This window comes from Muscardinus avellanarius (genome assembly GCF_963383645.1).
Source record: "Muscardinus avellanarius genome assembly, chromosome: 8".
NCBI classification, from domain to species: Eukaryota; Metazoa; Chordata; class Mammalia; order Rodentia; family Gliridae; genus Muscardinus; species Muscardinus avellanarius.
The window spans coordinates 63,700,226-63,719,029 of NC_137794.1; the positions used below are offsets into that span (position 1 = coordinate 63,700,226).

At 37.1% G+C, this 18,804-nt stretch overlaps 1 protein-coding gene across 1 annotated transcript in view; it reads left to right on the forward strand.

The window, feature by feature from the left end:
* Nucleotides 1-18,804, forward strand: part of FIG4 (FIG4 phosphoinositide 5-phosphatase) — a gene marked incomplete at both ends in the record, with an annotated part of 134,712 nt that overhangs the window by 36,931 nt on the left and 78,977 nt on the right. Inside the window, 8 exons of the mRNA XM_080700458.1 lie at nucleotides 2,949-3,049; nucleotides 4,233-4,395; nucleotides 4,745-4,842; nucleotides 10,389-10,522; nucleotides 11,866-11,982; nucleotides 14,180-14,225; nucleotides 15,256-15,404; nucleotides 17,340-17,506. Coding sequence (XP_080556584.1) covers nucleotides 2,949-3,049; nucleotides 4,233-4,395; nucleotides 4,745-4,842; nucleotides 10,389-10,522; nucleotides 11,866-11,982; nucleotides 14,180-14,225; nucleotides 15,256-15,404; nucleotides 17,340-17,506 — 975 coding nt within the window. The remainder of the gene's footprint in view (nucleotides 1-2,948; nucleotides 3,050-4,232; nucleotides 4,396-4,744; nucleotides 4,843-10,388; nucleotides 10,523-11,865; nucleotides 11,983-14,179; nucleotides 14,226-15,255; nucleotides 15,405-17,339; nucleotides 17,507-18,804) is intronic.

Consider the following 18,804-nt stretch of genomic DNA (forward strand, 5'->3'; position numbering starts at 1 on the left):
AATAATCTTATTGGTACATTATGGTCTCACATCATAATGTAGTTCACAGTGGTAGTCACACACACACACACACACACACACACACACACACACACACACACACACACACGGTGAGCTTTCCTCCGCCCTGCTCCCTTTTCACTTCCCCCACTTCCACATACAGGGTACTGAGATTGGCAGTGATATTTCCACCTATGTACATGATGTCAGTGAAAGTGTTTTCTTCACTGATTCTCCCTCTCCCCCGCGACCTCCAAAAAAGAAGTCACCTCCCTCGCTCCGCTGGAGTTTCTCCCCCATTACCTGAAGTTCCTCTTATATTTCATTTATTCCCTAGCTTCTTCATATGAGAGAAAACATACGATCCTACACTTTCTGTGACTGACTAACCAAGGAGGTGGGAAATATGAACTCTTCTACACTTGGTAGGATTGCAAATTGCTGCAGCCTCTGTGGAGATAAATGTGGAGATTCCTCAGAAAACTGGGAATGAATCCACCATATGATCCAGCTGTACCACCATACAATCCAATTCATTAAGACCCTGTTTCAAAAATATAAAGACAAAGAAAAATAGGGCTGAGAGTGTAGCTCAGAGGTAGAATGCCCCTGGGTTCCATCCCCTGTACTACTCCTGGGTATCTTCCCAAAGGGACTGAAATCAGAAAGTCATAGGAATACAGGCATATTCATGTTTATAGCAGCACAATTCTTTTTTTTTTTTTTGGTGGTACTGGGGTTCCTGGAAACCCTTCTACCTCTGGGCTACACTCCCAGACTTATTTTATACTTTTTTAAATTTGGAAACAGGGTCTCTTAAGCCAGCAAGGCTGGCTTCGAACCTGCGTGATCCTCCTGTCTCCACCTCCCAAGCACAGGGATTACAAGCTTGCGGCAACACGCCCGGCAGCACAATTCTTAATAGCCAAACTATGGAAACAACCAAGGTGTCCATTAATAGATTATAAAGTTATGAGATATACACACAATGAATAGATTATAAAATAATGTGATATACACACAATGGAATCCTACTCAGCAATAAAGAGGAACAAAATTATATCATTTGCAGGAAAATGGGTGGACCTGGAAAACATTAATAATAAAATGTTTTTATTACCAAGAACTAGCTCAGGACCTGGTATATATTAAGCATAATAAATGTTTGTTTTTAAAAATAGTGACTGACATAATAGATTATCATTTTAAAGCTTATTAGTTTAAATAATGAATCTAGTTTTCTAGTAATTAAGCATTTAATGAATTATGGAAGTATATAAGATGATGATAAAGGTAATTGTTATTTATTAAACATTTACCCTTGGTCAAGCACTAGGAGTTTTACATGCATTACCTTACCTAGTCCTCAAAATCATTTAGTAAAAGTATAAATTGAGTGTGGCAGTGCACGTTTGTAATCCTAGCATTCAGGCGGCTGAGATCAGAAGATCACAGTTTGCAGACAGCCTCAGCTACTTAGTGAGGCCCTTCACAACTCACTGAGACCCTGTTTAAAAAAAAAAAAAAAAGACAGCCGGGTGTGGTGGCGCATGCTTGTAATCCCCGCGCTTGGGAGGCAGAGACAGGAGGATCGCACAGGTTCGAAGCCAGCCATGCTGGCTTAAGAGACCCTGTTTCCAAACAAAAAGTATTTAAAAAAAAATAGGTCTGGGAGTGTAGCCCGGAGGTAGAAGGTCTTCCAGGAATCCCAATACCACCAAAAAAAAAAAAAAAAAAAGACAAAAAAAAATAGGTTGGGAGTGTAGCTCAGAGGTAGAATGCTCCTGAGTTCTATCCCCAGTACTGCTATAAAAAAAAAAAAAAGTAGGTTGATGATCCTTTATCTGAATTGCACTAGAAATGTTTCAGATTTCAGATTTTTTTTGGGAATATTTGTACAGACATAATAAGATGTCTTTAAAATGAGAATCAATTCTAAATACAAAATTCATGTATGTTTCATATACACTGTACATAGTTGGCCTGAAAGTTATTTTATACAATATTTTTAGTGTGCCTGCTTCTTAAACTCTGACCCATCATATGACCTTGTATGGAATTTTCCTTTGTGGCTTATGTTGATGCTCAGAATTTTTTAGATTTTGCAATTAGAAATGTTCAACCCATAGATAATTTTAATTATCTTTTACAGTAGATGAGATTGTGGCTCAAATTTAATAAAGTGATACAATAAGCTGTATATTGGTTAAGCAGTTTACAGTAATTCATTCAGTATTCAAATTTGGGACTGCTTTTATAGTCTTCTTCTCACTCTAGTCCCTCACTTCTATGTTATCTATTGCATAATTAAATATCCCATTAGATGATGCATGCCATCTTTTGAAGATGCATGGCTCTGAAAATTAAGGATTAGTTTACTTGTTTATATCAACTACTTGGGTACAAAGAGAGACATGTCTTCCTTTGGCCAACAACACAATACTAACTACCATTTTCTCTGAAATTGATAGAATTTCCGAATTCTATGAATTAGGCAAGTTGGTTTTGCTGTCATATCTGCATATTCTGAAGAACCTTTAGACCTAATGCTATTCCATTCTTAGGTGAAGCTTTTGATGTCTTTAGGCCATTTGACAAGATGTATTTATGCATGCACGCACGCATGCATGTATATGTGTATTTTGTGGTACTGTAAATTGAACCCAGGAGCATTCTACCTGTTAGCTACATCCCAAACTCCTTTTTAATTTTTTTTTTTTTTTTTGCTTTGAAAAAGGGCCTCAGGTTGCTGAGAGTTGTACTATTGTGCTGAGGCTGTCCTTGAACCTTCAATCCTCCCGTCTCGGCCTCCCAAATACTGGGATTACAGGCCTGTGCCACCATGTCCAGCTGACATGATGTATTTGAGTACATACTTTAGGTACAATGATTCTCTTGGTTTTGTGCCACATTCACGAATGATAAGCAACTTTAACTTGATTTCTAAGAATTACTAATCTATGGGCGACCAGTGTATGTTACTCTAATAGCTAGAAGATCCAGTAAGTTTGCCGGGACCCGTTTTCTCAAGAGAGGTGCAAACTGTGAGGTAAGATGGCAGCATCACACTGACATTTTAACCTTTTATATGAGCGTTGCTGACATAGATGAAGCAAAGTGACATTTTAAGAAGTGGAATTTCTTAGTATGGGATATTACCAAGAGAATAATTAATTCTCCAAAGTATCTGAAACTTGTGAGAAATATGACTAATATACAAATGTTATCAAAAGTCATCTATCTTAGAGTTATGCAATGGAGTTATGAAATGTCTAATGTTATGGAGTATGAGCCATTTATGAAATATATAAGAATGAAGTTTCATATTTAATTAAGAGGCAAAAATAGCAAAGTATCCCACCCAAGAAATAAGCAGAAGGTGGCCCTCATCATCAAAAGTATTTTCATGATAAGATGGTAAAGCAAAGAATGGGAAACCTTTGCCCTCTTCCCCTTTTTGTCCAGATTCCTTTTGCTGTTCACACCTGGAAGATAACAAAAATCCACCCATCCTGCCGTCACCTATGTCACCTCCTTTGAGTGTTCCATCTCTGCTTGGAACAAACAACTTGAGTCTTGAGCAGATGTGTGATTGAATAGACAGATTGAGTGAGGCACTGGGTTTTGAACCTAGCTTAAAATAACAAGATTATTTTTAAAATTATTTCAGCACTGACAGTCATTATAACTGGTAATTTAAGAAAAATGAGAATTTTGGAGCTATAAGATAATCAGACATGTTAACAATGCTTCTAAAATTATTCTTCATCATATCTTTATATACTTTTATAAATAAAGCTGTCTCCAGCCTCTCCCCACTTATTCTTCTCTGTCCAGCAGCATTGTTTGAATCTCTTTTGTCCTTTCATTCTTTGTGGGTCTTCAGAATTGAATGTTGATATTCTCCTGGTCTTCCTCATCTCCTGAATTATTTTATGTAATTGTTTTTCTTTTCTCTTCCTCCCTACCATTTATTCCAGTCAAGCTGCTCTCTGTTACTTGTATTATTAGCTATTTAATTTTTTTCTGAGTCTTTTCTCTGCTTCTTTTAATTACTTTTTTTATCACATTTTAATGGTTTTGATTTTAACATGCATATTGAATATTGACAACATTTACTTCTTTTAATACATTCAAAGAATAGGAGTTATAATTTCATTGTATACTTGAAATTTTTTCATTAAAAAATTTTAAGAGCATAAAAATATCTTTAAATGCATCTTTCTTTCCAGGGCGATGTCGCAAATGAAGTGGAGACTGAGCAGATAGTCTGTGATGCTTCTGTGATGTCCTTTACTGCGGGCAGTTATTCTTCCTATGTGCAAGTCAGAGGATCAGTTCCCTTATACTGGTCCCAGGACATCTCAACTATGATGCCTAAACCACCTATTACACGTGCGTGGAATAGTCCTTTTAATAGGAATTTTTCTGTGCTCACATTTAGTGATAATGAATTATTACCATAGAAATCTAAAAATTGCTTAGATTTTAATGAGTTTTTATTCTTTCCAGGTAGATAATTTAGAAAAGTAACCTCTTACAATATTATAATTTTGACTGTTAGTAACTTATTTATATTTTGCCATAGAAATATATGAATTATTTGAATTTAATAAATACATGATTAATGACTGTCCAGTGGGCTCCTTGGGAGGGATTCGGAAAGACAAACTCTAGACTAGTTGACTTGCTTCCTTTAGTTCTGCCTTATGGTTTTCATTCACTCATCTTCTCTCCTCTTTAGTGGACCAGGCAGACCCATTTGCACATGTGGCCGCCCTTCACTTTGACCAGATGCTTCAGAGGTTTGGCTCCCCCATCATCATCTTGAATTTAGTGAAGGTATAATGTGCTCCTTGAACACTGGGCAGCCTTTCCTCAGGACAGACGGGCTTAACAAGCTGTTTTTCCTTTGCCCAGAGAAGCGATTGGAGATTATTATGCTGTACCAGCTCACTGTGTCTGAGCCATCTGAGCTATTGTTCTTAGCCTCAGATTCCATATCGCCTCCTCCTTACATACCTGGAGGAATCAATAGTATATTTCCAAGAAAAGAGAGTGATTCAGTACATCAAGCTCCTGATTTTCTTGTGTGAAGTAGGTATCCGTGGAATGTCTGCCTCATTTGTAGTACAACTTGGAGAAGGAACACGAAGATCAAGCTGCCATAGTCTAGCCTTCATACAGCCAGCTCCCTTGACAGTCTGAGAACTTCTGGACAAACCAATAGCATCAAAAAGCTCCATTCAGAAATCAGGATTCTGTTGTGGCTCAAGACTCAGGTGGGAAAGTGAGAAGCCCAGACAAGGCCACGTCCTTGGCCTCACAGTTCTCTGCTTTTCTGTCCATGCACTGACTGGTCAGCATGTCCTATATATGTGAGAGGGCGAAGAACTAGGATGGAGGGCAGGGAAACCACGGAGTAAAATTTGTCTGCATTTATTACACTCAAGTGAATTGAAAGAGTCTCGGTTGGCAGCCAAGAAGACCCCAAGATTATTAAAAACATTTTTGTTAGGATTGTGGTGGCAGCCAACAACATAGTTGAATCTGAGATTAGTCTAAGATCTTGGCTAGTAAATGTGTCAACTTGATAAAATGACAAGTAATCCTTGGTTCATTTATTTATTTAACAAGTACTTTGAGGATTTCCCATTTGCCAAAGCAATCATAGAAATAATTCTGTCCTTCATGGAGCTATCAGTCTAGTGGAGGAGATGGTTAAGTAATTCAGAGGTACTAGAACAGGGTAAATAGTGCCATGAGTACTCAGAATGGGAAAGAAGTCTTCCCTGAAGAGGTGATGGATCAGCCTCAGCCTGAAGGAAGAGGCATTCACTAGGTCAAGAGGAAAGAGAATGGTGTTCAACTTGGGGAAAAGGCACACCTGGTGTATACATGGGTGTGTGTGTGTGTGTGTGTGTGTGTGTGTGTGTGTGTGTATGTGTACATACCTGCATGTGTGCTTGCTCACTCCTTTATGAAAACTTTCATTTCTCTTTAAGGTAGGAGGAAAGAACTTTTGCTGAGAGTAGAAGTTCGAGGGGAGTTGAAAAGGTTTAACAGTCTCACATATGTGGGAGTATAAGTTGATTACAAACATCCAGGGGGTCCTAAGAAGTCATTTTCAAGTTCACAATAATGATTTCTTAAATAGAACCATTCTTTTGTTGCCTCCCTTTTCCCAGCAGGGCTGCATATAGCTATAAACACAGACAAAAGAAATACATAATTGCATTCATTGTATTTTGCAAGACAGGTATGAACTAAAAAAAAACAGGATTAAAGGTATTTGGTATATTGACAAATAATATGATTGAAGAAGATCATGAAAGCCAAACTAGATAAGGAGAAGGCATGAAAGAGAGGGGCTGGAGAAAGTGGAGCTGCAGTGGGGTGAGGTCCTTGTGAGGTGGGACATTTAAAGCAAAAGTGTCTGAAAATAAGAGGTTCTGAATAGGAAATGCTGAGGGTGTGATACACGTAAGACGTGAGGATTGGTGAGGGCATAAGCTGCAGGTGCTCACAGTCACCTGGATGGAGGAAGTCCCAGTGGGGAGGAAGGAAGCACCTGGTATTGTGTACTGTACCGGATAACCTAGTGTCTGTCTTAAAGGAGCTGTGTGTGAGTGTGTGTAACCAATAGCATGGAGGAATGTGGCCTGAAGGGGCAGCGGCTGGGAGAAGAGAGGAGACAATGAGGCAGTTAGCTTAATTTTTCCTTTCTTGCTCTTCAGTTTACATAATATATCCTACCAGATAGTGGCTTTGTAAAATAAATCAGATATCAAATACATTGTTTTATAGACATTTATTTACATTATTCAAAAGTGTTCATACTAATCTCTCCCTCCCTGTCAACTTAGGATAATATAAGCTAGATAATTTATAACCTCAACTTAGTATTGAACAGTAGCTATAATATGCATAATTGAAAAATTAAAGTAGGAAAACTTTCATAATGAAAATGCTCATGAACACATTTCTAGTAAATGAATAGAAAATAAGAGCTTATTATTATAGAAGTAAATTACTGCTAAAGCAGGGAGTTACAGCGTGTTGCTAGAATTTAAAGGTAGACGTGCTTTAGTGAACTCCTTTATATTTTATAGAGAGAGCCCCTCTGGTATGATTGAAAAGCTCTGGTTAAAATGGAGAGTCAGGTCTAGTGCTTGAAATAATTCTCTAATTGATTAGAGAATTCACATATTCTAATTCTCTATTTAAATTCATACATTCGGAAGAATACTGTCATATACATGTGATTGTAAACTATTCTGTTACTGAACCAGACGTGTTTTGCCTACCCCACAGTATGCCATTACTGAATTGAGAGGTTTTGCAAAAGAGAGTTTATTTATGAGGCAGTCCTGTGGAGCTAGAAGAGCTTGCCTTGCATCTGCCTCCCTCAGAATAGGGTTTAGGAGTATTTATGGGGAAAAGAAGCAGGATGGTATAAGGTATGAAGACAGGTGTTTGGGAGTAAGAAAAAGTGAAGTTTTGGTGTTCTGTGTCTACATAATCAAAATTCAAAGCTCTTCAGAGGACAAATATTCAGCATACGGCAGCATTAGCCAGCTCAGAGGGTGGAGTTTTTGCTCTCTGATGTCAAAAGATCACCCAGAGGACATTTGTGCAGGCCCAAGGGAAGGGGTAATGGTTTTAACTGGTTTGTGATAGACAAAGTGGCCTTCAGGTTCCTGAAAAGCAACTTAGGCAACCATTACCTTGCCACCCATATGCCAGAGGTGTTATCCATAGCAGAGCTCATGTGAGCATATTGCTTAGCTGCGTGACCTCTAATTGGTGATAAAAGGAAGTGACTAAAAAGCAGGCAAAGCTGGAGGGCTTATTCAGGTCCAGTTTTTTGTTTCATTACTTCCCAGATTTCTCACATCTACATTTATTTTTGCAGACTTTAAATCTAGTCTGTGGATTTTTAATTATACTTTTTATTTTTCCATTATAATAAAAATCCTGACAATAACTCCAGATTAACTAGAGACTAAATTGGAGATTAAGTTGTTGTGAGATGAACTGGAGAATAAATTGAAATAGATATTTTGTTGATTTTGTCATTTTATTAATATGATTAAAGATGCTTATTTTGTTAACTTGGAAGAAGGCCTTATTAACTTGTGATTAAAGAATCAAAGGATGCATTCGCATATAGAATGACACCAAAGGATAAGTCTTTGTTTTACCACCATATAAGGTTCCTGAAGTGAAATACTCTCGTTTTCTCTTCTCCTTTACTCTGTGTTGGGAACTTCCCTAGCGGTGGGAGTTTGAGGCACTAGTGGAGAGGCTTTGCGGCAGTCCAGTGCCTTCAGTGCCACACCTGGGGAGGAGCAGGCAGTCAACCTGGGATCAAGCGTAAACTGTACGACAAAGGCTTTTAACCTGGGGCCAGTGATGCTCTCTGCGCCTTTGAGAAAATATGTGAAATGACTTGTATATGTGAAGTTTTCGTTTGCTTATTAAAGGGGCCTCTGGCCTTAAGAAGATTAACTGAACAACCCATTAACACTAGTTCACTATAGATAGGATGTACAACCAAATCTTTACATAGAGATAAACCATAAAATGCAGGGTTTTTGTTTGTTTGTTTTTTTGTGGTACTGGGGTTCCTGGAAACCCTTCTACTTCTACCTCCGGGGCTACACGCCCAGACCTATTTTTTAAAAATATTTTTATTTGGAAACAGAGTCTCTTAAGCCAGCGAGGCTGGCTTTGAACCAGCATGATCCTCCTGTCTCTGAATCCCAAGCGCGGGGATTACAAGCATACGCCACCATGCCTGGCAAAATGGCAGGTTTGATAAAAGAATTTGAAAAAGTTTTTTTCCTTAGTTAAGTTAAAGTACTTTTGAGAAAAATTCCAGATATTTATTTATTTAAGTTATTTTTGTGAAGCTGAGGATTGAACCCAGAGTACTCTTACCTCTGTGCTATACCCACAACCCTATTTTATTTTTTATTTGGAACACTGATCTTGCTAATTTGCTACATCTCACTATATTGCTGAGGCTGTCCTCAAACCTGTTATTCTGTTTCAGCTTTTCAAGTACCGGGATTATAGGCACGTGCCACCACAGCCAGCTTAATTTAATTTTCTTGGTAAAAAAAAGCAAAATAGATTTTCATTATAAACTGATTCAATACTGTTTTTGATTCTTGTCTAATTTGTCCATTTGACTTATTCAACGGTGCAGAACAGATACCCTTTTTGTTTCCCACACAGTGGCTATCAAATTAAATTCATGCAGTTGGAAAGTAATCTCCATGGTTGAAAGCAGCAAAGACCTATTTCAATGTCCGCAATAGTGACTTCAAACCTTTTCAGGGTCCTATTGCAGAATTGTTTTTCTTTTGTTTCTAATTGAAGCCCTGATCAGGATAACAATAAAACTAGCGAATTTTATTCAGTATGTACCATGTGCCAGATACTCTTATAAGAATTTACCATGCTTTGACTCATTTTGACTTCACATTAAGGTATTAAGGGAGATACTCTTGTTACCTCATTTTGTAGAGGAGGACATAGAGACAGCTTTGCCAGAGAATAGTGAGTTGCAGATCAGCATTCTGTCTACAGAGCCATGTGATAAAGTCTGACCACCTTTGAATGAGAGGCAGGGTCATAGCTAAGGAGGTGCTTCAAGCAAGAGACAGAAGGTGAGGTTTAGTCCCACGACTGCCTCTTAATCTCAGTCATGCTGCCACAGTGCAAAAGGAAGAAAACGCCTGTCTTGGCTATCGCACAGAGGATTTTGTGAGTCAAATTTAAAATCATATGAAGGATACGAAAGTGCTTTCTGCTTTGCAGTTTGGGATTTGTCCGTCGAGGCCCAGTTGGTTTATCTCTGGCCCTCAGCTGGCTGGAGTTAGGGTTCCCTTCTGATCCGTGAGGGCTTGTCTCCTCTCCCAGAGCAGGTGTCAGGCCACTGTGGCGTGAACTGGCTTCTCAGGGCTGTGAGGAAGGTAGTAAGGAGAAATCTGATCTCATTGGTTCTTCAAAGTTCATTATCTGTTGGCTCTAATTCAATGAAGACTTTTTAAAAATTTGCATTTACATTATTTTCATTTTAGTAGGTAGATTTCATTTCACTACATTTAAGACTTGAGCTTTTTGTCTCACTTTACCTGAAAAGTAAAAATATTTAAAATATTTCTCTGAAAAAAAATAGATAAAATATTTCTCTGATTTAAGATAATAAAATGCTACATATTTAATTATTTTTGCCATTGGCTTTTTTGGGGGGTGGGGTGCTAATGATTAAACCCAGAGCCTCATGCATGCTAGATAAGTTCTCTGTCACTCAGCCAGTATTCCCAGCCTTATTTAAAAAATTCTAAAATTGATTTTTTTGTGTGTGATTGCTAAAGGAACGAGAGAAAAGAAAGCATGAGAGAATTCTGAGTGAAGAGCTTGTGGCTGCTGTGACCTACCTGAACCAGTTTTTGCCTCCTGAGCACACTATAGTCTATATTCCTTGGGACATGGCCAAGTACACTAAGAGGTCAGTGACACTCAGTTGTCTGGTTATGATAATTTCCTTTTCTTGGAGTAGCAGATAGCAACAAGGTGTCTCAGTGGAAAAGTGAATATTACTCTTTTCCCTCATGAACCCATTGAGGAGCTGTTTTGAGTGTTAAATGAGTTGACCAAATTCTCCTTTTGTCTACCATTTACACTCTGCACCAGTTCTGTTTAAAATATCTCGTCATTTCAGAACATCTCTACTGTTCTGTTCCTTAAAGGCATTAGTTTCATTCTTCTCTATTTCAGTCTACAGGACAGGTAAACACTCCCTCAGACACCACTTTCAGATTGTCTCCCTTGTGAATGAACCTGCAGTTAACTCCTGACTGTGTATAGTATATCCACACTCCTTGAAGTAGTGTTAAAGCTTTAGCAACTGGTTGGTTCCAGAATGTAGTAAATTTTTATTTATTCCAGGGCTATTCTATTCTAGAAAACCTAGTCTTTCCCCTGTGTTCCAAATTGCTTGCCCTCCTTGGGATACTTTCCCCCTTCTCTTTTATTTTCCAAGATCTAATTCAAAACTCATCTCTTTAAAAGAATTTGCTTTTAGTAAACCTTGCATTGTCTTTTTACCCTTTCAAAAGGCATTATATAGGTACTAAGTATAAGTTTATGTTATGGAACCCAGGGGCATTCTACCCCCGAAATACACTCTCAGCCCTATTTTTTATTCTGTATTTTGAAACAGAGTCTCACTGAGTTGCAGAGGGCCTCACTAAGTAGCTGAGGCTGTCCTCGAACTGCAATCCTCCTGTCTCAGCCTCCCGAATGCTGGGATTACACGTGTGTGCCACCACGCCCGCCTTGAATTGTTTTATATTAAGCTCATTGCACTTTTTCATTTTACGTAGCCCCCCCCCTCTCTCTTACACACACTCATACACTTTCCCTGAGAATAAGTCAACTATGATTGTTGCCATTCATATTAATTTTATTTTACAGTTTTTCTTCTGCCACCTGCACTATGCATTGTGCTCTTGATACAGTGATTTTACAAATACATGTGGACTTGGCTGACAGCTCCTGAGCAGTGAAAGGCTTTGGGAAAGGCTCCAGTGAGGAAGCTCTGTACCAAAATTAAGGGATGCCAATATTTGCTATTATGTTACAAATTCGTCAAGGTCTTTTTTACATCAGATGTTTAAACTGTTGAGTATACATTAGATTTCTGACATTATTACAGTGTCCAAGTACAAAGAGATTTTAAGATTAATTTATTGAATATTATTACTATAGATTTGCTTTGCTTTAGATATAAGGGCGAATCTATATTAAAATTTTGGCTCTTGCTTTTCTCATTCTTCTTTTTCTCCTCAGCAAACTGTGTAACGTTCTTGATCGACTGAACGTGATTGCTGAAAGTGTGGTGAAGAAAACAGGTTTCTTTGTGAACCGCCCTGATTCTTACTGTAGCATTTTACGGCCAGATGAAAAGTATGTATGATATTTTCAAACTTAAATCAAGACTTTGTTTTGTGGTATTGGGGTTTGAGCCCAGGGGTATTCTACCTCTGAGCTACATCCCTAGCCCTACTTTTTATTAATTTTGAAACAGGGTCTCACTAAGTTGTGGAGGGCCTCACTAAGTAGCTGAGGCTGGCCACGAACCTTTGATCCTCCTGTCTCAGCCTCCCAAGAACTGGGATTGCAAGTGTCTGCCACCACGCCCAGCTAAGACTTTTGTTCTTATACATGAGAATATTCTAAATATGAACAGTTTGTGCTACTTAGAATATGGATAAATTCAGTTCTTTGGAGAGGCAAGCTACTCATGGGGCCCTGTAATAAATCTTCACCATGAGCCTGGGTTGAGTTGGAAGCACAGAGTCTTATCTCTTGCTTTATGGCATAAACATTACATATGATATTTTCATATAGTAAAATGTTCAGAGTGAATTCTATTTTTAATATTTAATAGAAACAGTTTTTTTCTGATAGAATAAATACCAGTACTGTATGAAAAGTGTTTATTGTTGCTATATGCATACACATATATTTGTTCATTATTTGTTTATGAGATTCTTCAGATCAAGGGTCTATGCCTTATTTATCTTTAAGGAACCAATATAATTTATTTTTGACATTTTATCTTCAGTTGACATAATTAACTACTGTGGTCAAACAACAAAAACCCAACCATTTGTGTATATGTCTTTGGAAGTAATCTGTTTGGTATAGCTTGCACTGTTTGCATTTGCTGTAGTTGGACTGTTAGGACATATGTGACAGAGATCCCAATGACTACTTCCAGGTTAATGCTTCACTAGGAGAACTCAGAGGACTCAGCATACTGTGCTCTGTTTATAATTTAGTATGGTAAAAGGATACAAAGTGAAATTAGCAAAGGGAAAAGGTAGAAGAATCAAGGACAAAGTCCAAAGGAAACCAGGCACAAGCTTCCTGAGTCATCTCCTAGTGGAGTCACATAGAATATACTTAATTCCCCAGAAATAAGTTGTGGCATCATAAATTAAAAGTTGCCAAACAGAGAAGTCTGTTAGAGATTCAGGGGTTTTACTAAGGCTGGTCACATAGGAAGCCTCTGCCTAGTGTATACCAGAATTCTTTTTTTTTTTTTTGGTACTGGGGATGGAACCCAGGGCCTTTCTACCCCCAGCTACACTCCCAGGCCTATTTTATATTTTATTTGGAAACAGGGTCTCACTAAGTTGCTGAGAGCCTCACTAAGTAGCTGAGGCTGGCTTCAAACCTGCGTGATCCTCCTGTCTCAGCCTCCCAAGTGCTGGGATTACAAGTGTGTGCTACTACACCTGGCTTTATACCAGAATTCTAGACTCACAGAAGGGAAGGTGTTCAGCAAAAGCCATATTATTTAATAGTTTAGGTCCAGTGAACTATTCTTAGTAGTTCTGGGAATGGTAAGAATCTTCCTAAAGTCAAGTTCCCAGAAGCCAGCCAAGAGCCAACCTTGTGAGCAGCCCTTTGTAAGCTAGCAGTCAGGGTGTTGTGTTAGCTCTTTCCTGCCAGAACCTTCTTTTTTTTTTTTTTTTTTTTTTTTGGCGGGTCTGGGGATGGAACCCAGGGGCATTCGACCTCCAAGCTACATCCCCTGCCCTATTTTTTTTATTCTTTATTTTGAAACCAGGTCTCGCTGTGTTGCAGAGGGCCTCACTAAGTAGCTGAGGCTATCCGCGAACCACGATCCTCCACTCGTAACCCTCAGCCTCCCGAATGCTGGGATTACAAGCGTGCACCACCACGCCCTGCTCAGAACCTTCTCTTAAATAACTAAAATAAAATGTTAATATCATGATACACTATTTCATAGCAAAACTCATTCTTATGCATTCCTTAGTACATGGGGAAAAAATAAGTGGTCTGTAAAAAGAAGTGTGCAAAAACCATCATAGGAATGTTAGGAAGTAATATGAAGGAGGGAGAAGATCCTAATGTGCTAAGAAGGCTAAGATATGAAAGACTTTAAAAGAAATATGTCCTATTTCACAAAGAGTTAATACCTAAAATACATTATTATGCTGTTAAATTGTTTTAAAAAGCAGGCAGCTAGAGGTATTATTCAGTAGTAATGAGTTTAGCATGCTCAACACCCTGAGTTCAATCCTTGGTACTGGAATAAAAAAAAATTAAAGCATTTATTTTTAACACACAGGTGGAATGAACTAGGAGGATGTGTGATTCCCACGGGTCGCTTGCAGGTATAGATAATATTATATCCATAATGAATAGAATGCATATCCAGAGGGTACAATGTTTTCTGCAAGCAAATGGACAGAGATGCACCTTATTTAATGCAGACTTATTAATCAATTGAGAACAATTTTTTTTTTTTGGTGGTAACTGGGGTTCCTGGAAACCCTTCTACCTCTGGGCTACACTCCCAGACCTACTTTTTATATTTTTACTTGGAAACAGGGTCTCTAAGATAGTGAGGCTGGCTTCGAACCTACGGGATCCTCCTGTCTCCTCCTCCCAAGCATGAGGATTACAAGCGTGCGCCACCACACCCGGCAAGAACAAATTTTTTAATAGCATTACTGCTAATTTTTAAGAGTGACATCTGTAGAAGGAGCTTAGCTGAAATAGTATGGCCTATTAATTTTTCTGTATAATAATTTTTATTAATGAAAATAGAAATACAAACAGGAACATGAATAAGTTGGGAATTAATTTGGAAAACAAGCCAGTTAAACTATATTATTTGTTAGCTATGCTTACAGAATGATAGGGCTTCAACCAATGAATATTGGTTTATGTCTTCAAGGAGGTAGATAAAAAAGTCTATATTTTACTAATTGGTACATGTAGAAAATGATAACTATTTGCTTTATCTTGTTAAATATTCAAAGGTTTACATTTAAATGTAGATTTAATGGGGGGGATGGGGCTGGAATTGGGTAAGGGCTAATTGGGTGATATGTGCATGTATGTCTCCACCATCTTTTATCCCATTAAAATATATGACTACAGTGCACCAATAAACATTTTTTAAAAAGACTTAATGATGCTGTTAACAATATTAAATGAGCAGCAAATAAACCTTGTATAATTTTTTAAATGTTCTTCATTATTTTAACCTTTAACTTTACTGAACAATTCATATTTGTTTAGGAATGATACTTACCCACAGCCTTTCTCCTGCTTCTTTAAAAAAGGAATTTTCATGTAGTATGAAACTAATTTTGGTAACTGAATAATGATTTTAAGTCTGAAAGTATTTCTCTTTAGACTGGCATCCTTCGCACCAACTGTGTGGACTGTTTAGATCGTACCAACACAGCACAGTTTATGGTGGGAAAATGTGCTCTGGCTTATCAGCTGTTTTCTTTGGGATTGATTGACAAGCCTAATCTGCAGTTTGATACAGATGCCGTTAGGTAAGCCTCATTTCCTGCCATTCAAATGCCAGTAATGACAGAAAGCAAACCTGTTTAGTAGAGATTTTTATAAGCTAGTTTCTAGTTTCTACTTTTAGTTTTGTAAAGATTATGTTGCTAGAAGGAAATATTCAAATTAATTCTGTAATAAATATTTCTACTAAAGATTTATTTTGTTATGGCTTTGTCTTTCTTTTTTGTTTGTGTTAATTATCCATAGCACTCTGTTTTTTAGTTAAAGTGACTAGGCAATAAAAAAGAAGTGTGCCTCATACATTTTGAATTAAAAATTTGAGATGTGTAAATTAAAAATTAAATTTGAGATGTGTGAATTAAAAATTTGAGATATGTAAAGGAATGATTCTTTATTAAGGATTACTATTTCCTCACTGTCCATTGGCTCTGTGACATTGCAAGAAGATCATATACATATATATACACATGTATATGTATACATGTATATATATGTACATATATGTATATGTGTGTATATATATATTTATATATGTGTGTATGTATGTATGTATGTATGTATTTTGTTTCTGAGGATTTTGGACCCAGAGGCATTCTACCTCTGAGCTAGATCCCCAGGCCTATTTTCTTTTTTAGTCTGAAGCAGGGTCTCACTAAGTTGCTGAGCATCTTTACTAAGTTCTTGAGGGTAGCCTTGAATCTGTGATCTCCTATCTCAGCCTACCAAATACTGGGATTATAGGTGTGTGCCACCACACCCAGCTAAAAGTACTCAATTTGTGTGTGTGTGTGTGTGTGTCTGTGTTTTGTACTAGGGATTTAACTTAGGGGCATTTTACCTGTGTGCTATACCCCCTGCCAATTTTATATTTTGTTTGGAAATGGGGCCTCACTAAGTTCCTGAGGCTAGCTGTAAACCTACCATCCTCCTATCTCAACCTTCCAAGTACTGAGATTACAAGTGTGTGCCACCACACCCAGCTTGAAATAAAATTAAAGTTGTTAGCCAGGCACAGTAGCATATTACTATAATCTCAGTATTTAGGAAGCAGAGACATGAGGATTACACGTTTAAAGCCAACCTCAGTAATTTAGTAAGACTCTCCTCAACTTTGGGAGACCCTTTTTAAAAATAAAAAATTTGCCAGGCATGGTGTTGCATGCCTGTAATCCCAGCATTTGTGAGGCTGAGACGGGAGGATCGTGGTTCGTAGACAGCCTCAGCTACTTAGTCAGGCCCTTTGCAACTCAGTGAGACCCTGTTTCAAAAATAAAAGAATAAAAAATAGAGCTGGAAATATAGCTCAGACGTAGAACACCCAACCCCAGTATCACTAAATAAATAAATATAAAAATTTAAAAGGCTGGGGGTGTAGCTTGGAGATAGAATGACCATGAGTTTAATCCTCAGTAAAACACACACACACACACACACACACACACACACACACACACACACACACACTGAGGAAAGTAATCAACTTGTACATGGCCAGATCCACAGATATCACTGCACTTAAGATATTAATAGTCACTTGAAGAAACACAAGTTCCAAACACATACATATGTCTAAGAAAGAGTAAGATTTATGTGTTTACTGTGGTCAGAATGTTTGTATCTCCCTTAAATTCTAATGTTAAAAACTCTTACCCCCAGAGTGATTGTATTAGGAGGTGTGGCCTTTGGTAAGTAATTAGATCTGCAGACAGAATCCTCTTTGTTAGAGTTAATATTCTTTCTAGTGTTTTCTGTGACTTTAATACTTATTGGACTGTCATAAAATACAAAATATAAAATAGTGTGCACTTGTATTTATTTTCAAGATGTTAAGGAGCCTACATGAAAGAAAAGGCTTAGAAGAATTTATAAAGTAAAAGACTTGTTCTGAGTCTATGACAAACTGAATAACTTGTGCAATGATTTTGGTAAAATTATTTAATATGCAATATTCTCCTGTTCAGGTTATTTGAGGAACTTTATGAAGATCATGGTGATACCCTCTCACTTCAGTATGGTGGCTCCCAACTTGTTCATCGGGTAAAAACCTACAGAAAGATAGCACCATGGACCCAGCATTCAAAAGACATCATGCAGACTCTGTCTAGATATTACAGCAATGCCTTTTCAGGTAATTCTAGAATAATAAGTATTTCTAGTACCTGTGTGCAATTTTTTGTTAAATATACATTTTCCCATTTTTAGTTTTTAAGTAAAGTTAAAATTAAATACTGGAAAAGTTTAAATAAAACTGAGCTTATTACTTAGAAGGTATTTAACAGAATTTTAAATAAATAAACTTATTTATTTATTTATTCATTTATTTATTTATTTTGGGAGTACTGGGGATTGAGCCCAGGGGCATTCTACCTCTGAGCTATACCCTAGTCCTATTTTTTATTCTTTCTTTTGAAATAGGGCCCTACTAAGTAACAGGTTGGCTGAGAACCTGTGATCCTTTTGTCTTAGCCTCCCAAGTACTGGGATTACAAGCATGTATCACAATGCCCAGCTCAACCTTTTGTGTTTTAAATAGAACACTTTTGCATTTGGGGATTTATAGTTGTATTTTTTATGAAATTCAGCATACTTTGATTCCTTGGCTTCTGTCTCCTTCTGTATTTCTGCTTGCACTGTATATATAAATTTTTTGAGAGTGTTGGATCATTATATTTATACTTTATATAAATGTATAATGTATATTTATATATTATATATAATATATAATATATATAAATATATTATACAAATGTATAATGTATATATAAATGTATAATGTATATATAAATGTATAATGTATTTATACTTTATATAAATGTATATAAATGTATAATGATGTATTATAGTCTCACATTATAATGGTTTTCATAGTGATAGTGACATACATGTGTATGGCACTTGTTGGGCTTTCCTGCTGAATCATTATTTTTTGAAGTAGGGTTCAAAATCCTCGTAGTTGTCTAAGAATATAAATATTCCTGATTTTTAAAATGTCATCTAGAAATGAATATAGTACTATTATCAATTTAAATTCATTGTTATACTTCTTAAAAAATTTTTATTGATACATTATAATTATACATGGTAGTGGGATTGATTGTGATATATTCACATAATTTGGTTCATTGCATTTCCACTACTTCCTCTTTCCTTCCGAGCTACCCTCCCCTTGAGCCCCATCCTCTACTCTATTTGTTTTACTTCTAATTTTGTTTTTCTTTATGGCTGAGTAAAACTCCATTGTGCATATATACTACCTTTTCTTTATCCATTCATGTGTTGATAAGTTCATAAATTTGCTATTCTGAATTGCACTGCTATGAACATGAATATGAATGCATCCCTATAGTATGCTGACTGTAGTTCTTTTGGATAAACACCAAGGAGTGATATTGCTCTGCTGCCATATATTCCTTCGATTTATTCTTT